This window comes from Canis lupus, chromosome 10 (assembly GCF_011100685.1).
Source record: "Canis lupus familiaris isolate Mischka breed German Shepherd chromosome 10, alternate assembly UU_Cfam_GSD_1.0, whole genome shotgun sequence".
Lineage (NCBI taxonomy): Eukaryota > Metazoa > Chordata > Mammalia > Carnivora > Canidae > Canis > Canis lupus.
This window is the reverse complement of record NC_049231.1, coordinates 36,143,351-36,170,445: the sequence shown is the minus strand read 5'-3', so window position 1 is coordinate 36,170,445 and position 27,095 is coordinate 36,143,351. Positions and strand designations below refer to the sequence as shown.

The window sequence follows — 27,095 nt, the reverse complement described above, 5'->3', positions numbered from 1 at the left end:
AGCCCCTCTTGGGTCACAGTTTACATTTCTTCCACGACAAGGCATAAATGGTCTTTAAGTTGTTTTGTTTTATGATAAAGCTTTTCTCATAAAACAGATCAAGCAAATGATGGTTGGTAGCTTTGCCCTGAACATGAGTGTCTTCTAGTTGTTGGTTTCCTGGTGAAACTCATACAAAACTGATGGAACAAATAGTTTGGACATCAGCATGAGTGTTGGTCATGATGTGTCTTTTTTTCTTTTTTTCTTTCTTTTTTTTTTTTTTTTTTTTTTTTAAGCCAAGGAAACACATTTTGGTTACCTGTGAGATTCTTTGTGAATTTATCAGGTGATTTTTGACTGGAACGTTTTCAGCTTGAGTTTATAAAATGTAGCCTTATCTTCCTGAAAGTTTTCGAGGCTCACACTTTAAAAACATGGTCCCAAGGCCATCAGATGCATTTTGGTTCCTTAAGTCCTTTCTGTGACCAGTGTATCCCAATATTTCTGATGTTGAACATAGACTGTGCTTTCATATCATACCAATCTTTCTTAGAAAATGGACCAAACGCTTTCTTCTTGGCTCCTTTTTGATGCTTGTTGTGAGGCGCTTGTTCTTGTTGACCACTGTGGTGCTGCTCTCTTACTCCTCATGTGTCATATTTAGGGTTTTTTCCTAGTTTGTCATTTGATAATCTTCTTTATGGTATATTTTGATGTATAGAAATTTAAAAAAATCTATAGTTAAATCTTTCTTTGATTTCTATTGCTTTTGTAATTTATAGTTCTTGCCTAGATAGTCTTAACTGTAGTATAGACTTTTTTAACTGTTTTCTTTCTTTTCTTTTCTTTTTTTTTTTTTTTTTTTAGTTGCAACTACTGGCCCTTCAGTATATTATAGTCAGTCACCAGCATATAATTCCCAGTATCTTCTCAGACCAGCAGCTAATGTTACTCCCACAAAGGTAACAAAGGAATAATTTATACATTTATAAATATCTCCTTTTTAATTGTTCAGGCTTCCTTCAAAGAAATTCAAGAAGTAGTTCAGCATTAAAACTTATATTCCCATAAGATACAGATATTTTAAATTTCTTTCCAGATATAGAAGTTATGCTTCTTATTCATCCTATTTTTATGTTACAATACGTGTGAACATTTAGAATATTTTCTAAATGGGGTGGTGGTGGTATTGATGATGGGTCCTCCATCATTTTGTTTTTGGCGGAAATAGAACTAGAATGGCCTTGCTGAACCACTATGTGGTAAGTACTTTAGGCCTGAAGTGGCTATGTAGGTGTCTATTAACACCCAGTATTACAACCATAGTTGAGCTACAAAGCTTTGAAGACAGATAGCTTGGGTGCATTTAGACCCTGGCTCTTCTCACTGTGACCTTGGGCAAGTTTCTTAATCTCTCTATGCATTTGTTGCCTCATATGTAAAATGAGGATAATAATCCCTTAATTCATAGGGTTTTTGAGGATATTAAAATGAGATATTATATAAAGTGCTTAGGATAGTGCCCATTAGGCACATTAGTAAATGCTTGATAAATGTTAGTCTCCATCATCATCATCATTATTGTTAACATCATTTGACACATTATTTAGGAATAAAGAAGAAAATTATTCTATGCATTTATTGTAGAATTGGATTTTTAAAATTCTGTCATTAGTTAAGGTAATTTCCATTATATACCAAGAAAGGAGTATAACTGTAAGTATCTTTGTAAGCAATGTCTTCTCTCAATGCTGTGATACATACCTTAATGATATCTTTACCTTATAATGCTCATGTTTGTAGTTTGTGAGAATTGGTATCTAGTTATCTGTAGTATTGTGGACAACCTACAAAAATTTTTAATTTTTTTTCTTTTAGGGCCCAGTTTATGGCATGAATAGGCTTCCACCTCAGCAACATATATATGCCTATTCCCAACAGATGCATACACCACCAGTCCAAAGCTCATCTGCTTGTATGTTCTCTCAAGAGATGTATGGTCCTCCATTGCGCTTTGAGTCTCCTGCAACAGGAATTCTATCACCCAGGGGTGATGATTACTTTAATTACAATGTTCAACAAACAAGCACAAATCCACCTTTGCCAGAACCAGGTTATTTTACAAAACCCCCAGTTGCAGCTCATGCTTCAAGATCAGCAGAATCTAAGGTTATTGAATTTGGGAAAACTAATTTTGTTCAGCCTGTGCCAGGTGAAGGAATAAGACCATCTTTGACAGCACCTGCACACACAACACAGCCAACTCCTTTTAAATTTAACTCCAATTTCAAATCAAATGATGGTGACTTTACCTTTTCTTCACCGCAGGTTGTGACACAGCCCCCTTCCACAGCTTACAATAGTAATGAAAGCCTTTTAGGTCTGTTAACTTCAGATAAACCTTTGCAAGGAGATGGCTACAGTGGATCAAAAGCTAGTCAAACCGTTGGACCTCGAAATATGTTCAGTTTTGGAAGCAAAAATGTGCCTGGACTTTCATTTACTGAAAACATGGGTCCAAATCAGCAAAAGAATTCTGGTTTTCGTCGAAGTGATGACATGTTTACTTTCCACGGTCCAGGGAAATCAGTATTTGGAACACCTGCACCAGAGCTGGCCAACAAGAGTCATGAAACAGATGGAGGGAGTGCCCATGGTGATGACGATGATGATGGCCCTCACTTTGAGCCTGTGGTACCTCTTCCTGATAAGATTGAAGTAAAAACTGGTGAGGAAGATGAAGAAGAATTTTTTTGCAATCGTGCAAAATTGTTTCGTTTTGATGTAGAATCCAAAGAATGGAAGGAACGTGGAATTGGCAATGTAAAAATTCTAAGGCATAAAACATCTGGTAAAATTCGTCTTCTGATGAGACGAGAACAAGTATTGAAAATCTGTGCAAATCATTACATCAGTCCAGATATGAAACTGACCCCAAATGCTGGCTCTGATAGATCTTTCGTTTGGCATGCTCTTGATTATGCAGATGAGTTGCCTAAACCAGAACAACTTGCTATTAGATTCAAAACTCCTGAGGAAGCAGCACTTTTTAAGTGCAAGTTTGAAGAGGCCCAAAGCATTTTAAAAGCCTTAGGAGCAAATGTAGCCACAACAACAAATCAGGCTATGAGAATTGTAAAAGAACCCATGAGTCACGATAACAAAGATATTTGCAAATCTGATGCTGGTAACATGAATTTTGAATTTCAAATTGCAAAGAAAGAAGGGTCTTGGTGGTATTGTAATAGCTGCTCATTAAAGAATGCTGCAACTGCTAAGAAGTGTGTATCATGCCAGAATCTAAACCCAAACAAGAAAGAACTCCTTGGCCCACCATTAGTTGAAACTGTGTCTGCTCTTAAAACTGACCCAGAAAATACTTCAGATAGATTTGCATCGATGACTCCAAAGAAAGAAGGTCATTGGGATTGTAGTATTTGCTTAGTCAGAAATGAACCTACTGTATCTAGGTGCATTGCATGCCAGAATGCAAAGGCTGCTAACAAAAGTGGATCTTCATTTGTTCAGCAAGCTTCCTTTAAATTTGGCCAGGGAGATCTTCCTAAGTCTGTTAACAGTGATTTCAGATCTGTTTTTTCTGCGAAGGAGGCACAGTGGGATTGCAGTGTATGCCTTGTACAAAATGATGGAAGCTCTGCAAAGTGTGCTGCTTGTCAGAACCCAAGAAAACAGAGTTTACCTACTTCTTCTGTTTCAGCACCTCCTTCTTTTAAGTTTGGTACTTCAGAGATAGGTAAAACCCCAAAGAGTGGATTTGAAGACATGTTTGCTAAGAAGGAAGGACAATGGGATTGCAGTATTTGCTTAGTGCGAAATGAAGCAAATGCTACAATATGTGTTGCTTGTCAGAATCCAGGTAAACCAAGTCTATCCACCTCTTCTGTTCCAGCACCTGCCTCTTTTAAGTTTAGTACTTCAGAGACAAGTAAGGCTCCAAAGAGTGGATTTGAAGGAATGTTCACCAAGAAGGAAGGACAGTGGGATTGTAGTATTTGCCTAGTGCGAAATGAAGCAAGTGCTACCACGTGTGTTGCTTGCCAGAATCCAAGTAAACAAAATCAGCCTCCTTCTGCTGTTGTAGCACCTGCTGCTTCATCAGATACATGCAAGGCTCCAAAGAGTGGATTTGAAGGAATGTTCACCAAGAAGGAAGGACAGTGGGATTGCGGTATTTGCTTAGTGCGAAATGAAGCAAGTGCTACCACGTGTGTTGCTTGCCAGAATCCAAGTAAACAAAATCAGCCTGCTTCTGCTGTTCTAGCACCTGCTGCTTCATCAGATACATGCAAGGCTCCAAAGAGTGGATTTGAAGGAATGTTCACCAAGAAGGAAGGACAGTGGGATTGCGGTATTTGCTTAGTGCGAAATGAAGCAAGTGCTACCACGTGTGTTGCTTGCCAGAATCCAAGTAAACAAAATCAGCCTGCTTCTGCTGGTCTAGCACCTGCTTCATCAGATACATGCAAGGCTCCAAAGAGTGGATTTGAAGGAATGTTCACCAAGAAGGAAGGACAGTGGGATTGTAGTATTTGCTCTGTGCAAAATGAGAGTTCTTCCTTAAAATGTGTGGCTTGTCATGCCTCTAAACCAACTCATAAACCTGTTGCAGAAGCTCCTTCAGCTTTCGCGTTGGGCTCAAAAACTAAGTTAAGTGACTCTTCTGGAAGTCAGATTGGAACAGGATTTAAAAGTAACTTTTCTGAAAAAGCTTTTAAATTTGGTACTACAGAACAAGGATTTAAATTTGGGCATGTGGATCAAGAAAGTACACCTTCATTTACATTTCAGGGTTCTTCTAGTACAGATTCTAAGTCAACAAAAGAAGGATTTAGTTTTTCTGTCCCTATGTCTGCTGATGGATTTAAATTTGGCATTCAGGAGCCTGGAAATCAAGAGAAGAAAAGTGAAAAGCCCCTTGAAAATGACACTGGTGTTCAGGCTCAGGATATCAGTGGTCAGAAGAATGATAGTGGTGTGATTTTTGGTCAAACTGGTAGCACTTTTACCTTTGCAGATCTTGCAAAATCAACTTCAGGAGAAGGATTTCAGTTTGGCAAAAAAGACCCTAATTTCAAAGGATTTTCAGGTGCGGGAGAAAAATTATTCTCATCACAAAGTGGTAAAATGGCTGATAAAGCTGACACTTCTGCTGACCTTGAGAAAGATGATGATGCCTATCGGACTGAGGACAGTGATGACATCCATTTTGAACCAGTAGTTCAGATGCCTGAAAAAGTGGAACTTGTAACAGGAGAAGAAGATGAAAAAGTTCTTTATTCACAGCGGGTAAAATTATTTAGATTTGATGCTGAGATAAGTCAGTGGAAAGAAAGGGGCCTGGGAAACTTAAAAATTCTCAAGAATGAAGTAAATGGCAAACTGCGAATGCTAATGCGAAGAGAACAGGTACTAAAAGTGTGTGCTAATCATTGGATAACAACTACCATGAACCTGAAGCCTCTCTCTGGCTCTGACAGAGCATGGATGTGGTTAGCGAGTGATTTTTCTGATGGTGATGCCAAACTAGAGCAGTTGGCAGCAAAATTTAAAACACCAGAGCTGGCTGAAGAATTCAAACAGAAATTTGAGGAATGCCAGAGACTTCTATTAGATATACCACTTCAGACTCCTCATAAACTTGTAGATACTGGCAGAGCTGCCAAGTTAATCCAGAGAGCAGAAGAAATGAAGAGTGGATTAAAAGATTTCAAAACGTTTTTGACAAATGATCAAACAAAAGTCACTGATGGAGAGAGTGAGAGCTCTGATGCAGGTTCTGCCAATGCCTCCGATACAATCAGCAAGCCAAATCCCGAAAACACAGGGCCCACACTGGAGTGGGACAACTATGATTTAAGGGAAGATGCTTTGGATGATAGTGTGAGTAGTAGCTCAGTGCATGCTTCTCCATTGGCAAGTAGCCCCGTGAGGAAAAATCTCTTCCGCTTTGGTGAGTCAACAACAGGATTTAACTTTAGTTTTAAATCTGCTTTGAGTCCATCTAAGTCTCCTGCCAAGTTAAATCAGAGTGGTACCTCAGTTGGCACTGATGAAGAATCTGATGTTACTCAAGAAGAAGAGAGAGATGGACAGTATTTTGAACCTGTTGTACCTTTGCCTGATCTAGTGGAAGTGTCCAGTGGTGAGGAAAATGAACAAGTTGTTTTTAGTCACAGAGCAAAACTCTATAGGTATGATAAAGATGTTGGTCAGTGGAAAGAAAGAGGCATTGGTGATATAAAGATTTTACAGAATTATGATAACAAGCAAGTTCGCATCGTGATGAGAAGGGACCAGGTGTTAAAACTTTGTGCCAATCACAGAATAACTCCAGACATGACTTTGCAAAATATGAAAGGGACAGAACGAGTGTGGGTGTGGACTGCCTGTGATTTTGCAGATGGGGAAAGAAAAGTAGAACATTTAGCTGTCCGCTTTAAACTACAGGATGTTGCAGACTCATTTAAGAAAATATTTGATGAAGCAAAAATAGCACAAGAAAAAGATTCTTTGATAACACCTCATGTTTCTCGTTCAACCACTCCCAGAGAGTCTCCATGTGGCAAAATTGCTGTAGCTGTATTAGAAGAAACCACAAGAGAGCGGACAGATTTAACTCAGGATGATAACACAGCAGACGCAACTTCAGAAGTTGGAGAAGTATCTAGCACATCTGAAGCAACAACAAAAGCAGTGGTTTCTCCTCCGAAGTTTGTATTTGGTTCAGAGTCTGTTAAAAGTATTTTCAGTAGTGAAAAATCAAAACCATTTGCGTTTGGTCACAGTTCAGCCACTGGGTCTTTGTTTGGATTTAGTTTTAATGCACCTTTGAAAAATAACAGCAGTGAAGTCAGTTCAGTGGTCAAGAGTGGGTCTGAAAGAAGAGTGGAACCTAATGGTGAAGAGTCGAAGAATTCAGATAGCAAACAGTCTTCAGACGGCAAAGTCAGAAATCTCTTTGCTTTTCCAAAGGAGGAGTCCTCAACTAATTACACATTTAAAACACCAGAAAAGGGTAAGCACTTAGTCTTTAATGTGAGCAAATTTTTCTTCCATTGATTTGTAACTATTTTGCTTAACGCATATACTCTTTGTAGAGTACTAATGTTTTAGTAAAAGTTGGGTCATAAACACAGTGCTTCATGAACAGTGAAAATACTGGTATAGATTTTTTTTTTCTCCCTAAATGTGTTTCCCTGTGACTGTTTAAATAGCAACAAAGAGTGGGTGTGTGTAGGTCATTTAGGAGATCTGAGTAACTGGAAGATATTTATATCATGTTTAGTGCAGAGAGCAAGAACCTAATATAGTACCAAAGTTTAGTGACTCGTACTTAAATCACAAACATTAACTCAAGTCTCATTTTTTTTAAGTGTTCATTCTTCAATGTAGTATTCTCTTGTCACTCAAAAAACGTGGTACTGAGATGTACATATAATATATATAAGGTAGTCTTACCACTATTTATTAAATGATCAAAGAATGAAACTACCAGGATAAATGAATATGTGAGACAGCCAAATTGGTATAAATTGAGGGTCTCTGGCTTTTTGTATTTTAAAATCACATTCACTTTGATTCTCAAAATGTTCAAAAACAAAATACTCTTTATTTTCTAGGATTTAATTTTAGCCTTTTTAAATCTAATCCAATGGCTTTTTGGACCAGCATCCCTTCCTCACAGCCTGAAAACAAAGGTATAGAGCTAGTATTCTCAGTATGAGATGACTTTTTTTTTTTTTTTAAAGGAGCTGGTAGTCCTTTGCAAAATAACTGGCTGTATGAAATTAAGGACTTAACACTACAATGTGCATGTTAAAAGAATGTCTGTTTAAACAAGTACTTTTTGACTGGTGGTGTATGATACCCTTTAATACTGTTTTTGTTTTTTTAATGTACTCAGATATCATGTTTTCTCACTCCTGTACAACAATATTTTGAGATAGATCCATGTGGTCTTTACCTTTTGCTGCTTTGTACTTTGTTACTGTATTATTTTCGACTCTGCTTAATGAAGACCTGTGTTTTTCTAACATTTATCTTTAGCCAAAGGTAATGTTTGTGAGCATGTATACACATGGAACAGTTTCCCTTTTAGTTATCCTTTTGGACAGGGTTTAGAAAAATAATATTTGAAAGTAGACCCCGTTTTTAATAGCGACCATTATATACCTGGTATGTTACAAAAGTCAATGTTGGTATTAGAGAGGAATAATAGGAAGTGGGGGGGGGGGTCTATTGAAGACCTTCAGGAGCAAGGGTAGGGAAATGTAAACTGTTTATTAGTATCTAATAACATATCTTGAGCAGCCCAACTATGTTCAGTGATAAAATGACAATCCTTGATTTTGGGGCCCATCATTTTTAAAGTATACCAATCATAATACTAGCTAACACAGCTCTTAACCTTCATTCTTAAGAATGTATTCCTTGAGAAATTATGTGAAAGTGTGGACTTCTTCCTGTAAATGACATATACTTGCATGCATACTATGGGACCCTGGGTTAAGAATCCCTGGCCCAGGCACCTGGGTGGCTCAGTTGGTTAAGCGTCTGCCTTCAGCTCAGGTCATGTTCCTAGGGTCCTGGGATCCAGCCTTGCGTTGGCTCCCTGCTCAGCAGAGAGCCTGCTTCTTCCTCTCTGCTGCTCCTCCTGCTTCTGCTCTCTCTCTCTCTTTCTCTGTCAAATAAATACAATCCTAAAAAAAAAATGTATCCCTGGCCTAAGAGCAAATTTACCAGTATAGTACAGTAGGATGAAGAGCCTTATTCTGTTTCAAGTCCAAGAATGTCAGGGCCCCGAAGGACCTTAGGGATGGAGGATATAGACATGAGGAAACAGGCCTGATTGGGCTATCTGAAGTGCCCAAGTTGTCTTTACTAGCTAACAGCAGATTTGGAATAAGAATCTGTATCTTACAGTATTGTAATTGATACCATGTTTTTCTATTTAAGGAGAGTAAAAGGAAAGTTTAACTTTGTAAAAGGGCTCCAGTTCTCTAGATCAGATCAAATATGACCTGTGTATGTAATTTAGAATTTTCTAATAGCCACATTAAAAAACAGAATTTAAAAAAAGTGAAAAAAGGAAGCAGATGAAATTAATTTTAATAATCTATCCAGTTATATCTGAAATACCATTTCAAGTTCTAATCAATACAAAAATTAGAGATTTCATATTTTTTTTGTTTGTTTTTTGTTTTTGTACAAAGTCTTCAAAATCCAGTGTGTATTTTTTTTTTTTTTTTAAGAGGGAGAGCTAGCAAAAGTGTGCTCACAAATGGGAGGGGCAAATAGAGAGGAGAGAGAGAATCTCAAGCAGACTGCACACTGAATGTGGAGCCCCATGCAGGGTTCAATCTTACAACCTGGAGATCAAGACCTGAGCCAAAATCAAGAATTGGACGGTTAACTGACTGAGCCACCCAGGTGCCCCAAGAGTGTATTTTTATACTTGGAGTAGGACTCAGTTTGGACTAGCCACATTTTAAGTGCTTTAATAGCCACATGTGACTAAGGTACCATCTTGGACAGCACCAGTTGGCACATGATTTGTTATCTGTTCCCTTTGCCAGATACTCTTCTTTATAGACAACAGCATATCATATGAAGAATCCCTTTTTTTTCTTTGTGTTTTGCTTTTGTTGTTTTTCAGCTATTAAAATGATCTTAGATTCCTACAGTATTACTTACCCCTAGGATAACAGTGGGTTTTGATTTGGTTTTATATGTTATCTGCTTGGAAATATGCAAAACTGGTATAACTGATCACTCGCCATCCTTGACAATTGTTAACTTTCCTTGTAGGAACTAATCAAGGTTAGCTTTGCATTAGTTTCGTATTGATACTAATCTATGCTCATGATTTCTGTAAGTTTTTTCCATTGTTGCAAATGCATGGATATTTTGCTAAACTATTGTTTAGCATGCCAAATATGGTTATGGCAACACTCTATAAATACCTTTTACAATTATAACCATTAATAGTAGTTTTTCTTGATCAGTGAGTAAATGAAATATTTTTTTGGTTTTAAATAGATTCCTTGTTCATTAAGGGTTTTTGACAGAATGTTAAGTCAGGCTTATAATTCTTTACAGAGCTCTGTCTACATCACAATTGGTGTTTTCATCACCATGCTATATTATAACCTAAAGATAAGTCCCATGGTTTTTATTTTCAGTTAGGATATTGATGTTAATACCTATGTAATATCTTGTCTTTATAATTTTTTTGGACTTGTTTTATAGCAAAAGAGAAGGAAAAACCTGAAGATCCTTCCTCAGATGATGATGTTTTCATTGTATATGAGTTAACGCCCACCCCTGAGCAAAAAGCTCTTGCAAGCAAACTTAAACTTCCTCCAACTTTCTTCTGCTATAAGAATAAGCCAGATTATGTTAGTGAAGAAGAGGATGGTAAGCCTTTTGTTATTTTAAACACATAACATTCTTTTCATGCTAGTCTTAGTAATTGGGGGGTATATTTAAATCATTTTTAAGATTGCCTCTTAGAACCCATCACTGCTGTCTTTGTAGGTAGTTGTCTATATGTATATAAATAGTCAATGGATGTAATGATTGAAACAACTGCACTTACCAAGTGAGGATTTTATGGATGCCTACTATGAGTTGAGCAGGCATTTTTGAGAGAATTGAAAACAGTCCTAATTTCCCTGTAGACTTAGAGGGATCAGAGAGTAATGAGGCAGATGGGTGTTTGATTATGGAAAACTTTGTGAGCCATATCAGAATTTTTTAGCCAGGGTCGTACCATGTTCAGAAAGTTTCAGTAGGACCAGTTGAATTTAGTAGTGTAAAGGATTGGGTTGTGGGACATGGAGACAGGAAGATGAACTGAAATAATAGAGTAGCTCAAACAAGAGAGCCTGAATGAAATTTCTGTAATGTTAGGAGAGGTATTAGGAAGATAGAATTGGTACAATTGGGTGTTTTTTCAGTGTGGGGAGTAAGGGAAGGTATGAAGTTGGAGGATAATTTCTAGATTTGTGGCTAGAAAAATTCCTGGAACTTACTAGAAACTTTTTTTATTTAATAAAATCAATTATAATTTAAGATGAAGATTTCGAAACAGCTGTCAAGAAACTTAATGGAAAACTCTATCTGGATGACTCAGAAAAATGTAGACCATTAGAAGAAAAGCTAACAGGTATGTTTTTTAGTATATGTGCTGCCGAAGCGAGCACGCTAACAGGTATGTTAAATTAAAATTGCTAGTTATGCTAAGTTAAAATTACTTATAATTTTTATACATTTATTTATGAGAGGGAGAGAGAGAAAGAAGAGGGTGGAGAAGTAGAGGGAGAGGGAGACAGAGAATCTTAAGCAGCCTCCATGCCCAGTGCGGAGCCTGATGCAGGTGTTGATCTCAGAACCCTGAGCCGAAATCAAGAATCGGATGCTTAACCAACTGAGCCACTCAGGCATCCCACTCTAGTTAAAATGTGTTTTTAAAAAAATCTTCTGTTTAAAAGGAATCTTCTAATCTGATCATTTTTATAATTACCAGTTTTACTCATGTACTATTCCTACGGGTGATTTAAAATATTTGAAAATAACATGAAGTGTAAAACATTGTTTTCATGGGTATCCTTGTTCTCCGTTAGCATTCATAGGTATTGCTATCTGGGTCTGTAATCTGTAAATTGTATTGAGGATCTCTTTTGGAGAGTAGTTGGACTTCTATAACTTTCTTTTGCTTTTATTCTGTGGGATTTTCAGATAATGAAAAAGAATGTGTTATTGTTTGGGAAAAGAAACCAACAGTTGAAGAGAAGGCAAAAGCAGATACGTTAAAGCTTCCACCTACATTTTTTTGTGGAGTCTGCAGTGATACTGATGAGGACAATGGAAATGGGGAAGACTTTCAGTCAGAATTTCAAAAAGTTCAGGACTCTCAGGTAAGAGCATCTCCATTATTTTCCTTCTGGCTCAGTTGCTTTTGTTGATGGCAGTAGACTAGAATGTTCTTACCAAATGGTAATAATGTGTCATGGTTAGAAAATAGGTGTCTATTTACTAATCAGCTTTGGCCAAAGGAGGAGGAATTTTGTTCTACATAGAGGACTGTAAAGGTTCATCCTTATGTGTATGTTGGATTTTTGTGGGGATGGGAGAAATTGACTGAGTAGATATCCCTAAGAGTGTTATTACCACAATACCAAGATTGATATTAAGTAGTTCATTTTTCATGAGTTTATTTTGTGATGGGCAGAGTGGATACGAAGTAGCATTTGAGACTCAGTTCCCTTGGCCTATACCTTGGTTTGTCAGTTTCGTCATTTGATTACTTTCTTAGCTCAATTGTAGTGATAATTTTAATAGCTATCAACACAATGGTATCTTAATTTGTATTCCACAGAAAAGAGAAGACAAAGTCCCTGTCTAATAATTGCTTACAGTGTAATATTGGCATGTATTCAGAACGTTCCTGCCCTTCAAGTAATACTGTTTTTTGTTTGTTTTGTTTTGTTTTGTTAGAGAGATGGTTATTGAAGTAGGGTCCTGGAATTAGTTACAAATGCAGTGGTTTATTTAAAGGATATGTGACTAGAGAGAGATGTGTGGTGTAAACACATGGTCTGAGTCTCTAAGAAATTGATTACTCTTTGTTAGTCTTTCTGACTCTGAGGAGTCTAGCTGGCCACCTAGGATGTGTAGGTTTAAGCTTAATTCATCAGTACACATAAAATTAATGACCATCAGTGGATGTAACGATACCACTTTCCCATTTATAACGACAGATTTATTTGTGGAAATCTGAAGTTTTTACAGCAGTGGCCTCACTATGTTGAATCTAAAGTGTATTTCAAATTACTTAACAGTTTGCGTGGACTCACTGGAAGTACACAATATGTAATGGCTGTTACTCTAATTGCTAGATGCTAGAGGCTTTATCATGTAGTTATTCATTCAACAAATACAGTAAAGTCATATTAATATAAATTTGGATTATGCAAATTTATACAGTGATTTAAACATGGCCTTTTATGTGCAGAACTTAAAATTAGTTATTGATTTAAAATTCATTTATTTGAAAACTTAAAACTGAAAAATAATTTCAGTTCTGATGCACAGATTGAATTGTACATCATTTATTCTTTTCCTTCTTGTGGTGCCACTTTAGCCAGTATACAAGGACTTGGTATCTTTTGTCATTGTTTTGTGAACCATGCTGTTTATAGGAGTTTGATACCTTATTTGAAGCGACAGTTGTGTTATTTTAAAATCTTCCTCATTGTTATAAATTAAAATGTCCTGTAACACTCTTCACGATCTTCATTAAATATTAATATTAGTGACTGTCCAAAAATACTTTTAGTACCAAAGTTAAATGTGATAAATCTCTATAAAGATTGAAAAAAATGCCACAATAAGCTGTATTTTGGAGGAGAGTAAGCATCCTTTAATACACAGAGATGAAATAGAAAACTAAAAACAATTAAAGCTAAAATACACTCTAAGAGATGTAATTTACATTCTCTCAGAATGCATTGTTCCTGCTTTATCTTTATACTCAGTCTACTTTACCTTGGATTTGCATCTGTTGCATAAAATGCTTAAGTGTCCTCTGTTTATAAGTGTTCACTGTGAGCTAGCACTATGCTGACGATTGGGGATACAGTATTGAACAAAACAGAAGTAATTTGATTTGTCTGAGGATGCATTAGGAGCTGAATTAAAACCCTTCCTATCACCCAAACAATCTAGCCAACTTTTTTTGGGTAACATTTATTGTGATATAATTTATATACCATACAATTCACCCATTTTAAAGTGTACAATTCACTGGTTTTTAGTATATTTACATGGTTGTGCAACCATTACCACAGTCCGTTTTGAACAGTTTTATTACCCCAAGACAACCTCTGACCTTTAATAGTCCTCACTCTTCCCCATTTCCCCCTAGCTGCTCCAGCCCTAGAAACTACACTGATGGACTTTCTGTCTCTATAAAGTTCGCTTGTTAGGGACATTTGTTATAAAAAAAAGTCCTGATGATATGTGGCCTTTGTGTCTGGCTTCTTTAATGTTTTCAAGGTGTATCTACATTGTAGCATATATATGTATGTATTGATTTTAATGGCTGAATAATAATACTCCATTGTATGGATATACCACATTTCATTTATCCATTCATTTGTTAATGGCCATTTGGGTTGGTTTTACTTTTTTGGCTATTAGGAATAATACTGTTATGATAGCATAAAATGTTTGACACAAACATAGAGTGAATTCTCTTTTCCTAATGCTTTGGTATGTTAAGAAATAAAGACTTTTTTTATTTGTAGTAATTTTTTTTTAATTTAGAGAAGTAAAATTCACTTTGTGTGTCTGTTTTCTGAGTTCTTACACATGCCTGAATTTTTATAATTTTCACCACAGATAGGATACATCTCCCAAAGTTTCCTTCATATCATCCTTTTGTATTCAGATTCTCTCCCACTTATATCTTCTAGCAGCTGGTGTTTTCTGTTTCTATATTTTTGCTTTTTCCTAAGCAAAACATCTAACATCTGAATGAAATCCTACAGTGTGTAATCTTTGATACTGGCATTTTTCACCTAGCATAATGCCCTTGAGATTTGTCCTAAGTTATTGTGTGTAGTAATAGTTTGTTCCTGTCTATCACTAAGTATTCCATTGTGTGGATCTACCACAGTTTATTTATTGATTCATGGAAGGTTATTTCCAATTTATTTTGCTCTTTTTCTAGTTTCTTACAGTAGAACTGTAAATTACTTATTTAAGACCATTCTTCATTTCTAGTATATTTAGTGCTGTAAGTTTCTTTCTAGGAACTATTCGGCTCTATCCCACAAGTTTTACTGTGTGGTATTTTCATTTACATTCAATTAAAAATATATATTTCCCTTGAGATACTCTTTTTGATATATGTATTAGTATGTTGCTTCCAAATATTTGGTAATTTTCCAGATATTCTGTTTCTAATTTCTAATTTAATTCCATTATTGTCTGTGAACATATTTTGAGTAATTTTAGTTCTTATAGGCTTAATGAAGGCTGTCTTGGTGATTGGTGTGCACTTGAGAGGAATGTATAGTCTGTTCTTTTGGGGTAGAGTGTTCTATAAATGTTAAGATGAAACTAGTTGATACTGTGTTCTGTGTTGTCCAAGTTTCAATATATCTTTGATTAATTTTTTTGTCTCCTTGTTCTTTTTATCATTGAGTGAACTGTTGCTAGGCATAATTATAGATTTGTCTGTTTCTCCTATTAATTTTTGCTTGATAGAAAGTGTTGCCTCTGAAGCAAATTGTGGAAGTTGTGGGAATTGTGGGAAGACATTGTGGGAATTGCTTTTCTTTCCTTTCTTTTTCTTTTTTTTTTTTTTTCCTCTTTTTCCATCCCTCCCTCCCTTCTTTCCTTCCTGACTCTCATGAGACACAGAGAGAGGGGCAGAGGCGCAGTCAGAGGGAGAAGTAGGCTCCCTGTGGGGAGCCTGATGCGGGACTCCATCCCAGGACCCCAGGATCAGGACCTGAGCTGAAGGCAGATGCTCAACCACTGAGCCACCCAGGCGTCCCTATTATTTCTTTCTTAAATGTTTGATAGAATTTACCACTGAACCATTTGGTCCTGGAAGGATATTAATTGATCTTTAATAGATGTAGGCCTGTTCAGATTATCTGTTTCATTTGTGAGTTTTGGTAGGTTGTATCTTTGAAGGAATTGGTCCATTTTTTTATGTTATCAAATTTGTGGATTTAACGCTGTTCATGAAATTCATTAAAATTTATTACCCTTTTAACATCCATCAATTAAAAGTGAGTTAGTGATGGCCTTGTTATCATTTCTTTTTTTCAAGAGTTTATTATTTTTTTGAGAGAGAGAGCATGCACAAACGGGGAGGGGCAGGGGGAAAATCAGGACAAGACCCACAAGGGGCTTGATCCCAGGACCCCAGAGCCAAAGTAGATGCTTAACCGACTGAGCCACCCAGATGCCCCTTGTTTCATTTCTGATATTAATAATTTGCATCTTTCTTGTTTAGCCTGTTAGAGGTTTATCAATTTTTATTGACCTTTTCAGAAAATCAGCTTTTGATTTTATTGATTTTTTTCTGCATTAATTTCCTGCTTTATTGATTTCTGCTATACTTTTCATTATTTCTTCTCTTTTTTACATTTATATCTCTCTTCTTTAGTTTCTTAAGGTGGAAGTTTATTGGTTTTAGGTCTTTTTTTTTTTTTTTTAAGATCTTATTTGTTTGAGAAAGAAGAGAGAGAGGGAAGAAGCATGAGCCCAGGGAAGAGGGAGAAGCAAAAGCAGACTTCCCTGCTGAGCAGGGAGCCTGACCCTGGGGACATTCTAGAAACCCTGTGATCATGACTTGAGCAAAAAGCAGACACTTAAGCAACCTACTGGGCCACTCAGGTGCCCCATAGATCTTCTTAATATATACATTCATTACTATAAAGTTTCCTTTCTTTGTTTCTGTTGCATTGTATAAGGTTTGATAAGTTGTAGTTTCATATTTATTTTGTTAAAAATATTTTTAATTTGTCTACAGACCTTTGGACACATGTATTTTAAAAAATGTGTTATTTAATCTCAAAATATTTGAGATTTCTCCAGTTATATTTCTGGCAATGGTTTCTAGTTTTTTTTTTTTTTTTCTTTTTCTTTTTTTCTTTTTTTCTTTTTTTTAATGGTTTCTAGTTTAATTCCTTTGTGGACTGAGTATATACTTTTGAATTTGTTGAGGTGCATTTTTATGGGCCAGAATGTAGTCTTTCTTGGGTAAATGTTCCATGAGAGCTTTTTGTTATTGTATTTTTCAGTTGTAAAATTCCCATTTGATTCTTTTTATACCTTCAGTTTTTTTGCTGAGAACTTCTTATCTTTCCATTTGTTCTAAAAATTTGTCCCTATATCCTGGAGCATTGTTGCAATAACTTCTTTAAAGTTTTTTTCTGATCATTCAACACATATCATTTCATGATGTCCCCCAACCCCTGGCCAGGAAAAGTTGGCTTTTCTTGGGATTTTTTTTTTTTTTTTCCCATTTCTGTCATTGGCAGCTTCAGTTTTGGGACTGCCCTAGCACCCAGGCTGGGATATAGGTTGACAGGGAAGGAAAAGACCTGTAAAGTTCTTAACCACCAGATTATATTTCAAGTCTTGGGATTCTTAATCCACCTTTCAGAGGCTTTTTATACTTTATCTGTTTCAGTCCATTTCAATCATAGGTTTTGGGAGAGATAAGGTTAAATGTGCTTATTTCATTTTGTTTAGAACTCCCAAGTCCTCAATTTCCTTTTTAGTTGTGGGTTTTGTTTTTTTTTTTTTTTTTTAAGGATTTTATCTATTTTAGAGAGAGAGCACTAGCCAGGGTGGGTAAGGGGCAGGGTGAGATGTGGGGGTGGCAGGGGGGTAATGAATGAATATATCAAGCAGGGCTGGATCCCAGGACTCTGAGATCATTACCTGAACCGAAGTCAAGAGTTGGACGACGATACTCAACAGACTGAGCCATCCAGGCACCCCCTTAATTTCTTTTAAAATAGGATGTGTGATCCTTTTTGTCAATCAGTATTTAATGACATAATTATTTGTTATTTCCTCTTTGCAGAAATCCCAGAATGAGGAAGTAACTAGCACAGCTGACAGTGTGTATACAGGTGGGACTAAAGTGACTGTACCATTTTTATGTAAATCTGAAGAAACTGATTTTATTGCCAAATCTATTAGTTCATCACCTATTTCTTCTGGAACTGTGGACAAACCTGTAGATTTGTCTACTAGAAAGGAAAATGATGGAGATTCTACAAGCCAAGGTAAAATTTGATGTTTTCAAAATCCTAGGCATATATTATATAAGGTACACCTCCCTGTATGTTTGAGAAAATAGGCTTAAATGTCAATTCTAAGAACTCCCTTACCTTAAAACAAATTTTGAGATGTATAAAAGGGGCATGAGATTTTTTTTAAAAATTTATTTATTTATTCATATGAGAGAGAGAGAGAGGGAGAAGCAAGCTAGCTCTATGCAGGGAGCCCGATGCGGGACTCGATCCTGGGACTCCAGGATCACGACCTGGCTGAAGGCAGACGCTTTAACCACTGAACCACCCAGGCGTCCTGCCATGAGATATTTGTAATAATAACCAGAAAAATCATACTTCCTTGTCAACAAAGATAATAAACATGTATTTTTATTGTTAGAGTTGTAGTTATTAAGGAATATGAAGCATTGTGAGTCAGACCTATCTACCTGAGAATAAATGAGAATACTTATGTGAAAGTTTTCTTTGTGATAATAGTCTCCTTTGAATATTGTTTGAATTCTGTTATCACTGAAGTATATTAAAATTTACATATGAAGTAATTGTAGATATTAAAATAAGATTAATTTTTTGTAATATTCCTTCAATGCCTTTTCCTCTACCTGCTTCATTAATCAGTTATAGTAATTAAGATCTGATATGCTTTCCTACTTGTTTTTTCAGTCCAATTGATAGTAGAAGAGGGGGAAATCTTTTCTAATTATGTTCCTTCATAATTGCTTGTCCCTTTACTAATTTGTTGAATAACGCACAATTACTACATTTATTGGCACTTGAGAGTCTTATATGCTAGAAAAGGAGTAATCTCATACCTAAAATCTCAGATGTTTTCACATAATGCACCTAAGGCTTAGCACTAAATTGATCATGTGCTACACACTGTCAGAATTAAGATCCCCAGACTCCAGGTGACCAAATATAAATACGACACTCATTTTTGTGTGTGTCTGTGAGTTTATTTAGAAGAGAGAACAGAATATTTTATGGAGATCTTCCCTAAAACCCTACCTGTGAATGAATATAGTTTTAGATTGTAGAGGACTCTATAAAGCAGAAACTATATAGCTCTATTATCCGGCTTAGTATAAATCTACATCTCATTTTTTGAAAAAGATTTTTTTGCATTGCTTTTGGTGTAGTGTTCCATGAGAAAGTACTTGTTAACTTAATAATACTGAAGAATCAGTTCAGAATTGGGTGTATTTTGTAACTTTTTTTTAGAGAGATAACCAGAAGACAAATATTGCACACCACACACCTAACCCCTTTGGTAGTATAGAACGTCCTACCCCCATTCTCGCTGGATATGGAGTAAAGCTTTGATGTTCAGTATATAATAATTGAAATATTAAATTACTCTTTTCCTTTTGCCAGTGGAAAGCAAAACAGTTTCATTTGGATTTGGAAGTAGCACAGGGCTGTCATTTGCAGATTTGGCTTCCAGTAATTCTGGGGATTTTGCTTTTGGTTCTAAAGGTAAGATCGGGAGGAGAGATTTTAATGATTATGTTACAGAATCAAGCACAAATGAAAGAATTGGTCCTTTGCACAGTGTTGTAACTAAGTTGGACATTGCTTCCCTCATCTTCACCTTCTAGTTTGTTTAGAGGGTTTTTTTTTTTTTGGTACTTTTTTTTTAAGATTTTATTTATTTATTCATGAGAGGCACAGAGAGAGAAGGAGAGGCAGAGACACAGGGACACAGGCAGAGACACAGGCAGAGGGAGAAGCAGGCTCCATGCAGGGAGCCCGATGTGGGACCCAATCCTGGGACTCCAGGATCACGCCCTGTGCCAAAGGCAGACACGGAACTGCTGAACCACCCAGGCGTACCTGTTTAGAGTTTTAAAAAGGAAGGACTTTTAAATTTTACTATTATTTTTGACATTTATTAATATAAACCATAAGAATTTTCCCTTAATTCAGTGTAAATCCTGTGAATAGTTTTCCTCATCCTGAAATGCAGAACCACCTTTCCAGTTTGGGATTTACCTTGATTTTGATTCATTGTTCTTCTTTTTTTTTTTTTTTTTTTAAAGATTTTATTTATTGATTGATGAGAGACAGAGAGAGAGAGAGAGAGAGAGGCAGAGACACAGGCAGAGGGAGAAGCAGGCTCCATGCAGGGAGCCTGACGTGGGACTTGATCCTGGGTCTCCAGGATCAGTCCCTGGGCCAAAGGTGGTGCCAAACCGCTGAGCCACCCAGGCTGCCTGGTTCATTGTTCTTTTAATTATAGTTTTGGATTTGTTTTTTGTTAATATTTCAAGATTTGTGCATCTGTATTTTTTAAGGAGATGATTTTATAGTTTTCTATTTTTCCAGTTGATCAGGTTTGAATATAGGATTATGCTAATTTATTGTGATAAATTAATAGTTGGTGAGGTTTCCTATCTTTTTCAGTGGTTTTCTGTTTTTAGTGCATTTTGTATCATTTGTAGGAAATAATACATTACTTGATTGTTTCAAGTTTATGGCATATTACTTTTTATTCTTGCAATGTCTTTCATATATCTGATTATAGCACCACCTAAGTTCTTATAGAAGGTGCTTGATTTGGGGAATATATTTTATTGGTGAATAAATTTTATTGAAGATATATATGTATGTGATTTAACTAACCCAGAATAGCGTTTTTCCCTCTCACATAATTAAACTTGTTTCACACACTGGCCACTTACGGAAACACATGTAAAACTTTCAGAAATTACCTTCAGGTATTTTTTGTTATGCTGGAATTTGTAGCTTCACTGATGTCAAGTTGCTTTATTTTTGTTTTAATTTATAGTAGCCTGAAGTCAGAGGATTAAAAGCAGTATAGTGGATATAGTTATCTACAAAAAAAGAATTGTCAAATGAAAGTTGATGTATTAGGTTGCTTGTTATTCAGTGTAACGTTTTCAAAGTACTCTATCAGTACTGTGCAGTAAACTATGAAACAGGTTAGACTCAAACCTCATGACATTTACTCCTCACCACCACTTACCATTTTTCAATGAGATGAATCACCAAGTTCTTTGTTCAACTACATTTTTTACTTTGTTTTGTTCTTAGATCTGACAGGAATTTATGCTGTCTTTTCAAAGAAGTGCCTTTGGTTTTGTCAGTTTTCCTTTTGCTTGTGTTTTTGATTTATCTTTAAATTTTGTTATTTTCTTTAAAAGATCATAAATTTCACCAGAATATGCAGAATGTAGCTATCCTTTTTTTTTTTTTTTTTTTAACTTGTTTCTGGCATTGCATGAACCTTTCTGATTTTGAAGTTTTTGTTTTGGTTGTTTTTTTGGGTTCAGAGGAATCTTTTTTTCCCTCTTTTTATCTTGCATATTCTTTTTCTATGGTGATTTTTTTTTTAATCTGTCCATTTTTTGTAGTGATTTTGTTTCTTTTTTAAAATTCATTTTCTTCACAAGTTCTATTCACATAGGTCTGTCAGTCATTCCATGTTTGTTGTATAATATTTAACTTGGAAACTAAGAGAATAACAAGGAGTGCCTGTTTAGAAATCACCTGCCTTTGTCAATAATCACTATTTTATCCTTGTTCCTTCAGATTTTCTAATGTTTTCATTAAACCTAGACACATAATGGAAGCTTCCTACATACTGTTACCTAGAACTGTTTTTGTGAAGTTGATGTTGATTATTGACATGTATGTCTTTATACTTTTACTATAAAATTTTTCCTCCTGGAAGCAGTGGTTTTCAAAAACCCCTTGGCTTCATATTTGAATTTCATGGAAGGTGTTTTTGTGTGTTTTTTTTTTTTTTTTTAAAGTATCTGTTATGTTGGATTCCCTGGTCATGGTAACCCAGGTATTGTTTTTTTTTTTTTTTTTTTTTTTTTTTAAACAAAAGCTCCTGTGTGATTCCGATAATGCACCCAGCATTAAGAACTAAAATTGAGAAATTTTGAAATTTTCTGTCATACCTCTCAGGGATCCTTGGGGGTAATTAAAATTTTTTCCTCTGGGAATTCCTGACCAGTATTTTTTTTTTTTTTTTTTTTTTAAGAGAGAGTGCAGTGGGTTTGGGGGTTGCACCAAAGCGGGGGAGAGAGAACCTGAAGCAGGCTGCATGCCCATCGAAGAGCCCATTGTGGAGCTCCACCTCACAACCCTGAGATCATGACCTGAGCCAAAAATCAAGAGTCAGTTGTTCAACTGAGCCACTCAGGCAAAACCCTCTTTTGCAATATCTTAAGCATTTTTGTCTTCTCTCTCTTTTTAAAGTTTTTTTTCTTCTTCTTTTTTTTTTTTTTTTTTCCTGTCCCCTACCCATTAAATCTAGCTTAGGAGTTGCTGTTAATAGATAACTTATTTTGTGCTTTTTTTTTCAAGGGGCTGAGTTACTTTTTAAATGATCTGTGATATTTCTGTTAAGTTTTTTTTAGCACTAGATAGATGTAGAATTTTTTTTAAGGTGATTCATCAGTAAGTGATGAAAAGTTAAGAGGTGTTTCTTTCCTCTAAGATAGTGAAGAATGTATTAGCAGGCTGGGCCATCTCAGTTGAAATGGAGATAAAGAAGTAATTAGTTTTCATCTTCTCCTAGATGTGAGGGAGAGTAACAGTCTTTGTTTCTCTGTATGGAAACGGGGGGTTTTCAGGCCCAACAGCTTAGTATCCCTTGAGGATAGTTAGAGTCAGTGAGCTTCTCCCAGTGCAAGAAATGTAAGCTGCAACACTAGTTACTGCAGGAAGAAGTTGAAATAGAGAAGCTATAAACATGTGTTTAGGCTGCTTTGACTACTTTGGAAGTACCAGATTTGACCTCTTTGAGAACACATTTTTAGGTTCAAAGGTTATTTTTCACATGTGATAAAATGTTTTATGAAGTAAACTACCTTTGAAGCAGAGCTAAGTGTTCACAGTTCCATGGTATGTACTTTTAAGAACATACTTCATTACTGAAAGTTCTTGTTTAGTTTAGTATTATGAAATTTGCCTAAGGCTCAGATAATCTTTTCTTTTGTATCTCAAAGCAGAAACAGTACTAAATGTACTGTGTGCTCACTATATGAGTAAAACTTCTCAGAGTAATATAATTTTAAGCATTTTTACTAAAAGTATATGTCATCCTTGGAAATTACAGGCCTCAGTATAAAGTGACGGGGGGTTAAAAGCATATAAAAGTAGATGCTACTGTTTAAATATCCTAATTTATTCATCAGATAAAAATTTCCAGTGGGCAAATACTGGAGCAGCTGTGTTTGGAACACAGTCATCCAGTAAAGTTGGTGAAGATGAAGATGATAGTGATGAAGAAGTAGTTCATAATGAAGATATCCATTTTGAACCAATAGTGTCCTTACCAGAGGTAAATATTAAAGAATGGAACTCTTACTAATAACTTCACATTTGAAGTTTAAAACTCAACATAGTAAGCTTGACTTGTAGGACTAGCTTTGTTGTTTACATTTTTTTTCAGAATATTTCCCTTTTCAAATGGAAGCTTTTATTATTTATTATATATATATATGTAAATTCTACATGAAATTGTTAGGAAGAACTAAGTTTTTTCATAATTTTTAGAATATCTTGTTTTCATAACATAATTCTGTAAATAATAAAGTATCCAATCTCATACTTGCCAAAATCCTTTCAATAGAAAGTAAAATACATTTTCTGGACAAGAATGTTATTTTAGGCAAATTATCAGTTTTCAACTATAATCAGTAGTTAATATTTCTCTTCAAGAACACTTTTTGAAACCATCTTCTGTCCTATAAAAGCATTTATTTTTCAAAAGGAGGAAGAATACTATGTAAGAGAAAAATATTTCGTGACAAATCAGTCTTTACTGCGTCATCCAAATCATATGTATTCCTAGCCCTTGGGTATTACCATTTATCTTGATACTGTAGTTCAAATTTTATTAATGTCATTGCAACGGTAATATGAGGCATTTGGATCTTTGGGATTTGTCATGGGATATGTTAAAAGCAGCAGCTTATAATTTTATCTACTGTCATAGGTAGAAGTAAAATCTGGAGAAGAAGATGAAGAAATTTTATTTAAAGAGAGAGCCAAACTCTATAGATGGGATCGAGATGTCAGTCAGTGGAAGGAGCGTGGTGTAGGAGATATAAAGATTCTTTGGCATACATTAAAGAATTACTATCGGATCCTGATGAGAAGAGACCAGGTTTTTAAAGTGTGTGCAAACCATGTTATTACCAAAACAATGGAATTAAAACCCTTGAATGTTTCGAACAATGCTTTAGTTTGGACTGCCTCAGATTATGCTGGTGAGTTCTTCATTCAGATGCTACTTTTCACTTTTTGGACTTTTCTAAAATCTATAACAAATATATAAGACAGTTTATGACAGTTATTTTAATATTAAGGTCCCTGTGTGGTTTTGTTGTTTAATAGATGGAGAAGCCAAAGTGGAACAGCTTGCAGTGAGGTTTAAAACCAAAGAAATGGCTGACTGTTTTAAGAAAAAATTTGAAGAATGTCAACAGAATTTATTGAAACTCCAGAAAGGACAAGTATCACTGACAGCAGAGTTATCGAAGGAGACAAATCCTGTGGTGTTTTTTGATGTTTGCGCAGATGATGAACCACTAGGACGTATAACCATGGAATTATTCTCAAACATTGTTCCTCTGACTGCCGAGAACTTCAGAGCACTTTGCACTGGAGAGAAAGGCTTTGGCTTCAAGAACTCCATTTTTCACAGAGTAATTCCAGATTATGTTTGCCAGGTAAGTACAGTAAAAGTCTAGAAAAGTGAACCACACTAACTTGGGAAATTTGAGTGTTTCTCTTCACCTGGAATTTTCTTAAGACTTTAGCTTTTCTGTATATTAGTTGGTGGTATCACCACCCAACTTCCTGTCCCCACAAAAACTTTCAACCCTAAAATGGTTCAAATTTCTCTAATACCTTGAAACCTGGTAGAAATTGAGGGTGGGAAAAAGACCTTCTCTTTTTTTGTCTTTCAAAAATAGGTATTTCTTAGTTTTTAAACCACATTCTCAAGGAAGCTGAGTTTTTTTTAGGACTTATCCTGTAGTACTAGTTCTGTGTGTATTTTAATATTTTATTCAGGATTCTTATTAACTGAAATATTCTTTCAGGGGGGAGATATCACCAAACATGATGGAACAGGAGGACGGTCCATCTATGGAGACAAATTTGAAGATGAAAATTTTGATGTGAAACATACTGGTCCTGGCTTACTATCAATGGCCAATCGAGGCCGGGATACCAATAATTCTCAGTTTTTTATAACATTGAAAAAAGCAGAGCATTTGGACTTTAAGCATGTAGTATTTGGGTTTGTTAAGGATGGCATGGATACTGTGAAAAAGATTGAATCATTTGGCTCTCCTAAAGGGTCTGTTAGTCGAAGAATTAGTATCACAGAATGTGGACAGATATAAAATCATTGTTTTTCATAGTAAATTTAATCTGTATAAACAGTTGAATTGAGCTTAGCTGTTGTGACAATATGGTAATTATGTTCAGCTTTTGAAAATGGACGTTTCCAATGTATAAATGTAAAATTGCAGCTTATAGCTGTTGTCACTTTTTAATGTGTTATAATTGACCTTGCATGGTGTGAAATAAAAGTTTAAACACTGGTGTAAATCAGGTGTACTTGTGTTTATGTACTCCTGACATATCTCTGTTAAAATGGAATAATACTAATCTTGTTAAAAGCAATAGACCTTCTCAAACTCTTGAAGGAATATGATATATGCAATTTAATTTTACCTTTTAAGGTATTGGACTTCCTGCATGGATAAACTTACCATTTGAATAAAGGGACCACAACTTGGATAATTTTTATTTTAGATTTGAAATATATTTGGTAATATTAACTATTGGTGTGCTCATTTATGCATAGAGACTCACTTATGAATGGGTAGAGCCACAGAGGGTAGAGACTTAACCAAAGTGCTCTTCTATAATCCTTGAACCTCCTGTATAGTTAAATTAACTTTTAAGTAGAATACCTTCTTTTCTTAAAATGATCTGTAGTTCCTGTGCCCTTTCAGAGGTATTAAATTAATTTTTACATTTTAAACAAGTATTTCCTTAGTTTTTTTGTTTTGTTTTTTAACTTTTCTGTCATCTGTTTCTACTACCTCAAACTGCAGCTTGGTTCTGATAGAACTTGAATTTTTCCTTGCAGTTATTGTGATAAAGTATGACTATTTTAAAAAGGTCTATACCATGTTCTTTGGTTAAAGATTTGCTTTATACTAGATTGTTGCAGTACCTTTTTCTGGTGAATTTTGTAGCAAAAATAAAGTGACAATTGTTAACAGCCATGACATTTAAAAAATTTATTACTTGTGCATCTAGTTGTTTGTTCATTCTAGAGCCAAAGTAAGGAGAACAATAAAAATTCTGTAAATCAGACTGCTACATAATTTCCAAAGCTCCCAAAAAAGTGACTTCAAATTTGATACATACACACTGAAGATTTATTTGGAAATGGCTACTGTCAAAGTTAGGCAAACTGCTGAAAAGGTGGTGGGGCAGGAGGGGGAGGTATTCTCATATCAATCAGCCTACTCAATATAGACCTACAAAGAATCTAGAGCACAAAATATTGTGTATTCTGATTACCAAAAATGACTGCCTTCTACCCTCCTGTGTTCTTCCCAGTGAAATCATCTCATTTTGTTTAGTGAAAGATGGTGGGGTTTATTCTGTTGTTTGGGGATTTGGAAATCAGTTATCATATGATACCTGTTTAACCACCCGACGGAGGAGGAGAAGGATGTCATGTGTGGTGTGTGTGAGTAATGAGTGGTGGAACACTCACTGAACCCACTTGGCCACAAAGGCAGATAAACCTATTGCAGTGTACCATTTGAAATTACCTGAACCTTGGACTACATGTGTGTACATTTAATATTAAGAATTGGCTTCTTTGGAGACCTATGTAATATAAATTGATATAGTGTGTTATAGTTTTTCAGCTGGGACAGCTGATGGCTTTGTCATGATTTTAGAATAAATTCCAAGTAAGGGAATTATGCTTTACATATTTTTTAGACAAATGAGTTTACACTATCTTCTATGCTATCCTAAAGCATTAAGACTATGAATTAAAAGAGCTTTAAAAGCTAATGCTTGAACCAAAAATTTTATTCAATGACATGTAAACTGTTTTCCAGTGTTAGTATTCCAAGGTGCTTAAAAGATGGCTTGGGACGTTAATGACAAAAGACATTTCAGGAAAGGACTTTGTGATTTCTCTCTGTTATTTGATCCTTATGCAGTATAAATCCACAATGACAA

The 27,095-nt window shown here is 35.5% G+C and overlaps 1 protein-coding gene across 3 annotated transcripts in view; it reads left to right on the top strand.

Moving 5' to 3' along the window:
* Nucleotides 1-26,134, top strand: part of RANBP2 (RAN binding protein 2) — a 93,900-nt gene extending 67,766 nt beyond the window's left edge. For 2 of the 3 annotated variants that reach the window (XM_038550838.1, XM_038550837.1), the window contains exons 19-30: nucleotides 850-944; nucleotides 1,861-7,018; nucleotides 7,623-7,700; nucleotides 10,252-10,419; nucleotides 11,078-11,170; nucleotides 11,743-11,921; nucleotides 17,618-17,822; nucleotides 19,206-19,307; nucleotides 23,003-23,148; nucleotides 23,806-24,079; nucleotides 24,207-24,541; nucleotides 24,917-26,134. In XM_038550838.1, coding sequence (XP_038406766.1) covers nucleotides 850-944; nucleotides 1,861-7,018; nucleotides 7,623-7,700; nucleotides 10,252-10,419; nucleotides 11,078-11,170; nucleotides 11,743-11,921; nucleotides 17,618-17,822; nucleotides 19,206-19,307; nucleotides 23,003-23,148; nucleotides 23,806-24,079; nucleotides 24,207-24,541; nucleotides 24,917-25,222 — 7,139 coding nt within the window. In that variant the 3' untranslated portion in view covers nucleotides 25,223-26,134. The remainder of the gene's footprint in view (nucleotides 1-849; nucleotides 945-1,860; nucleotides 7,019-7,622; nucleotides 7,701-10,251; nucleotides 10,420-11,077; nucleotides 11,171-11,742; nucleotides 11,922-17,617; nucleotides 17,823-19,205; nucleotides 19,308-23,002; nucleotides 23,149-23,805; nucleotides 24,080-24,206; nucleotides 24,542-24,916) is intronic. The other variant, XM_038550840.1, reaches the window with a different exon arrangement.
* The last annotated feature ends 961 nt before the right edge of the window (nucleotides 26,135-27,095 follow it).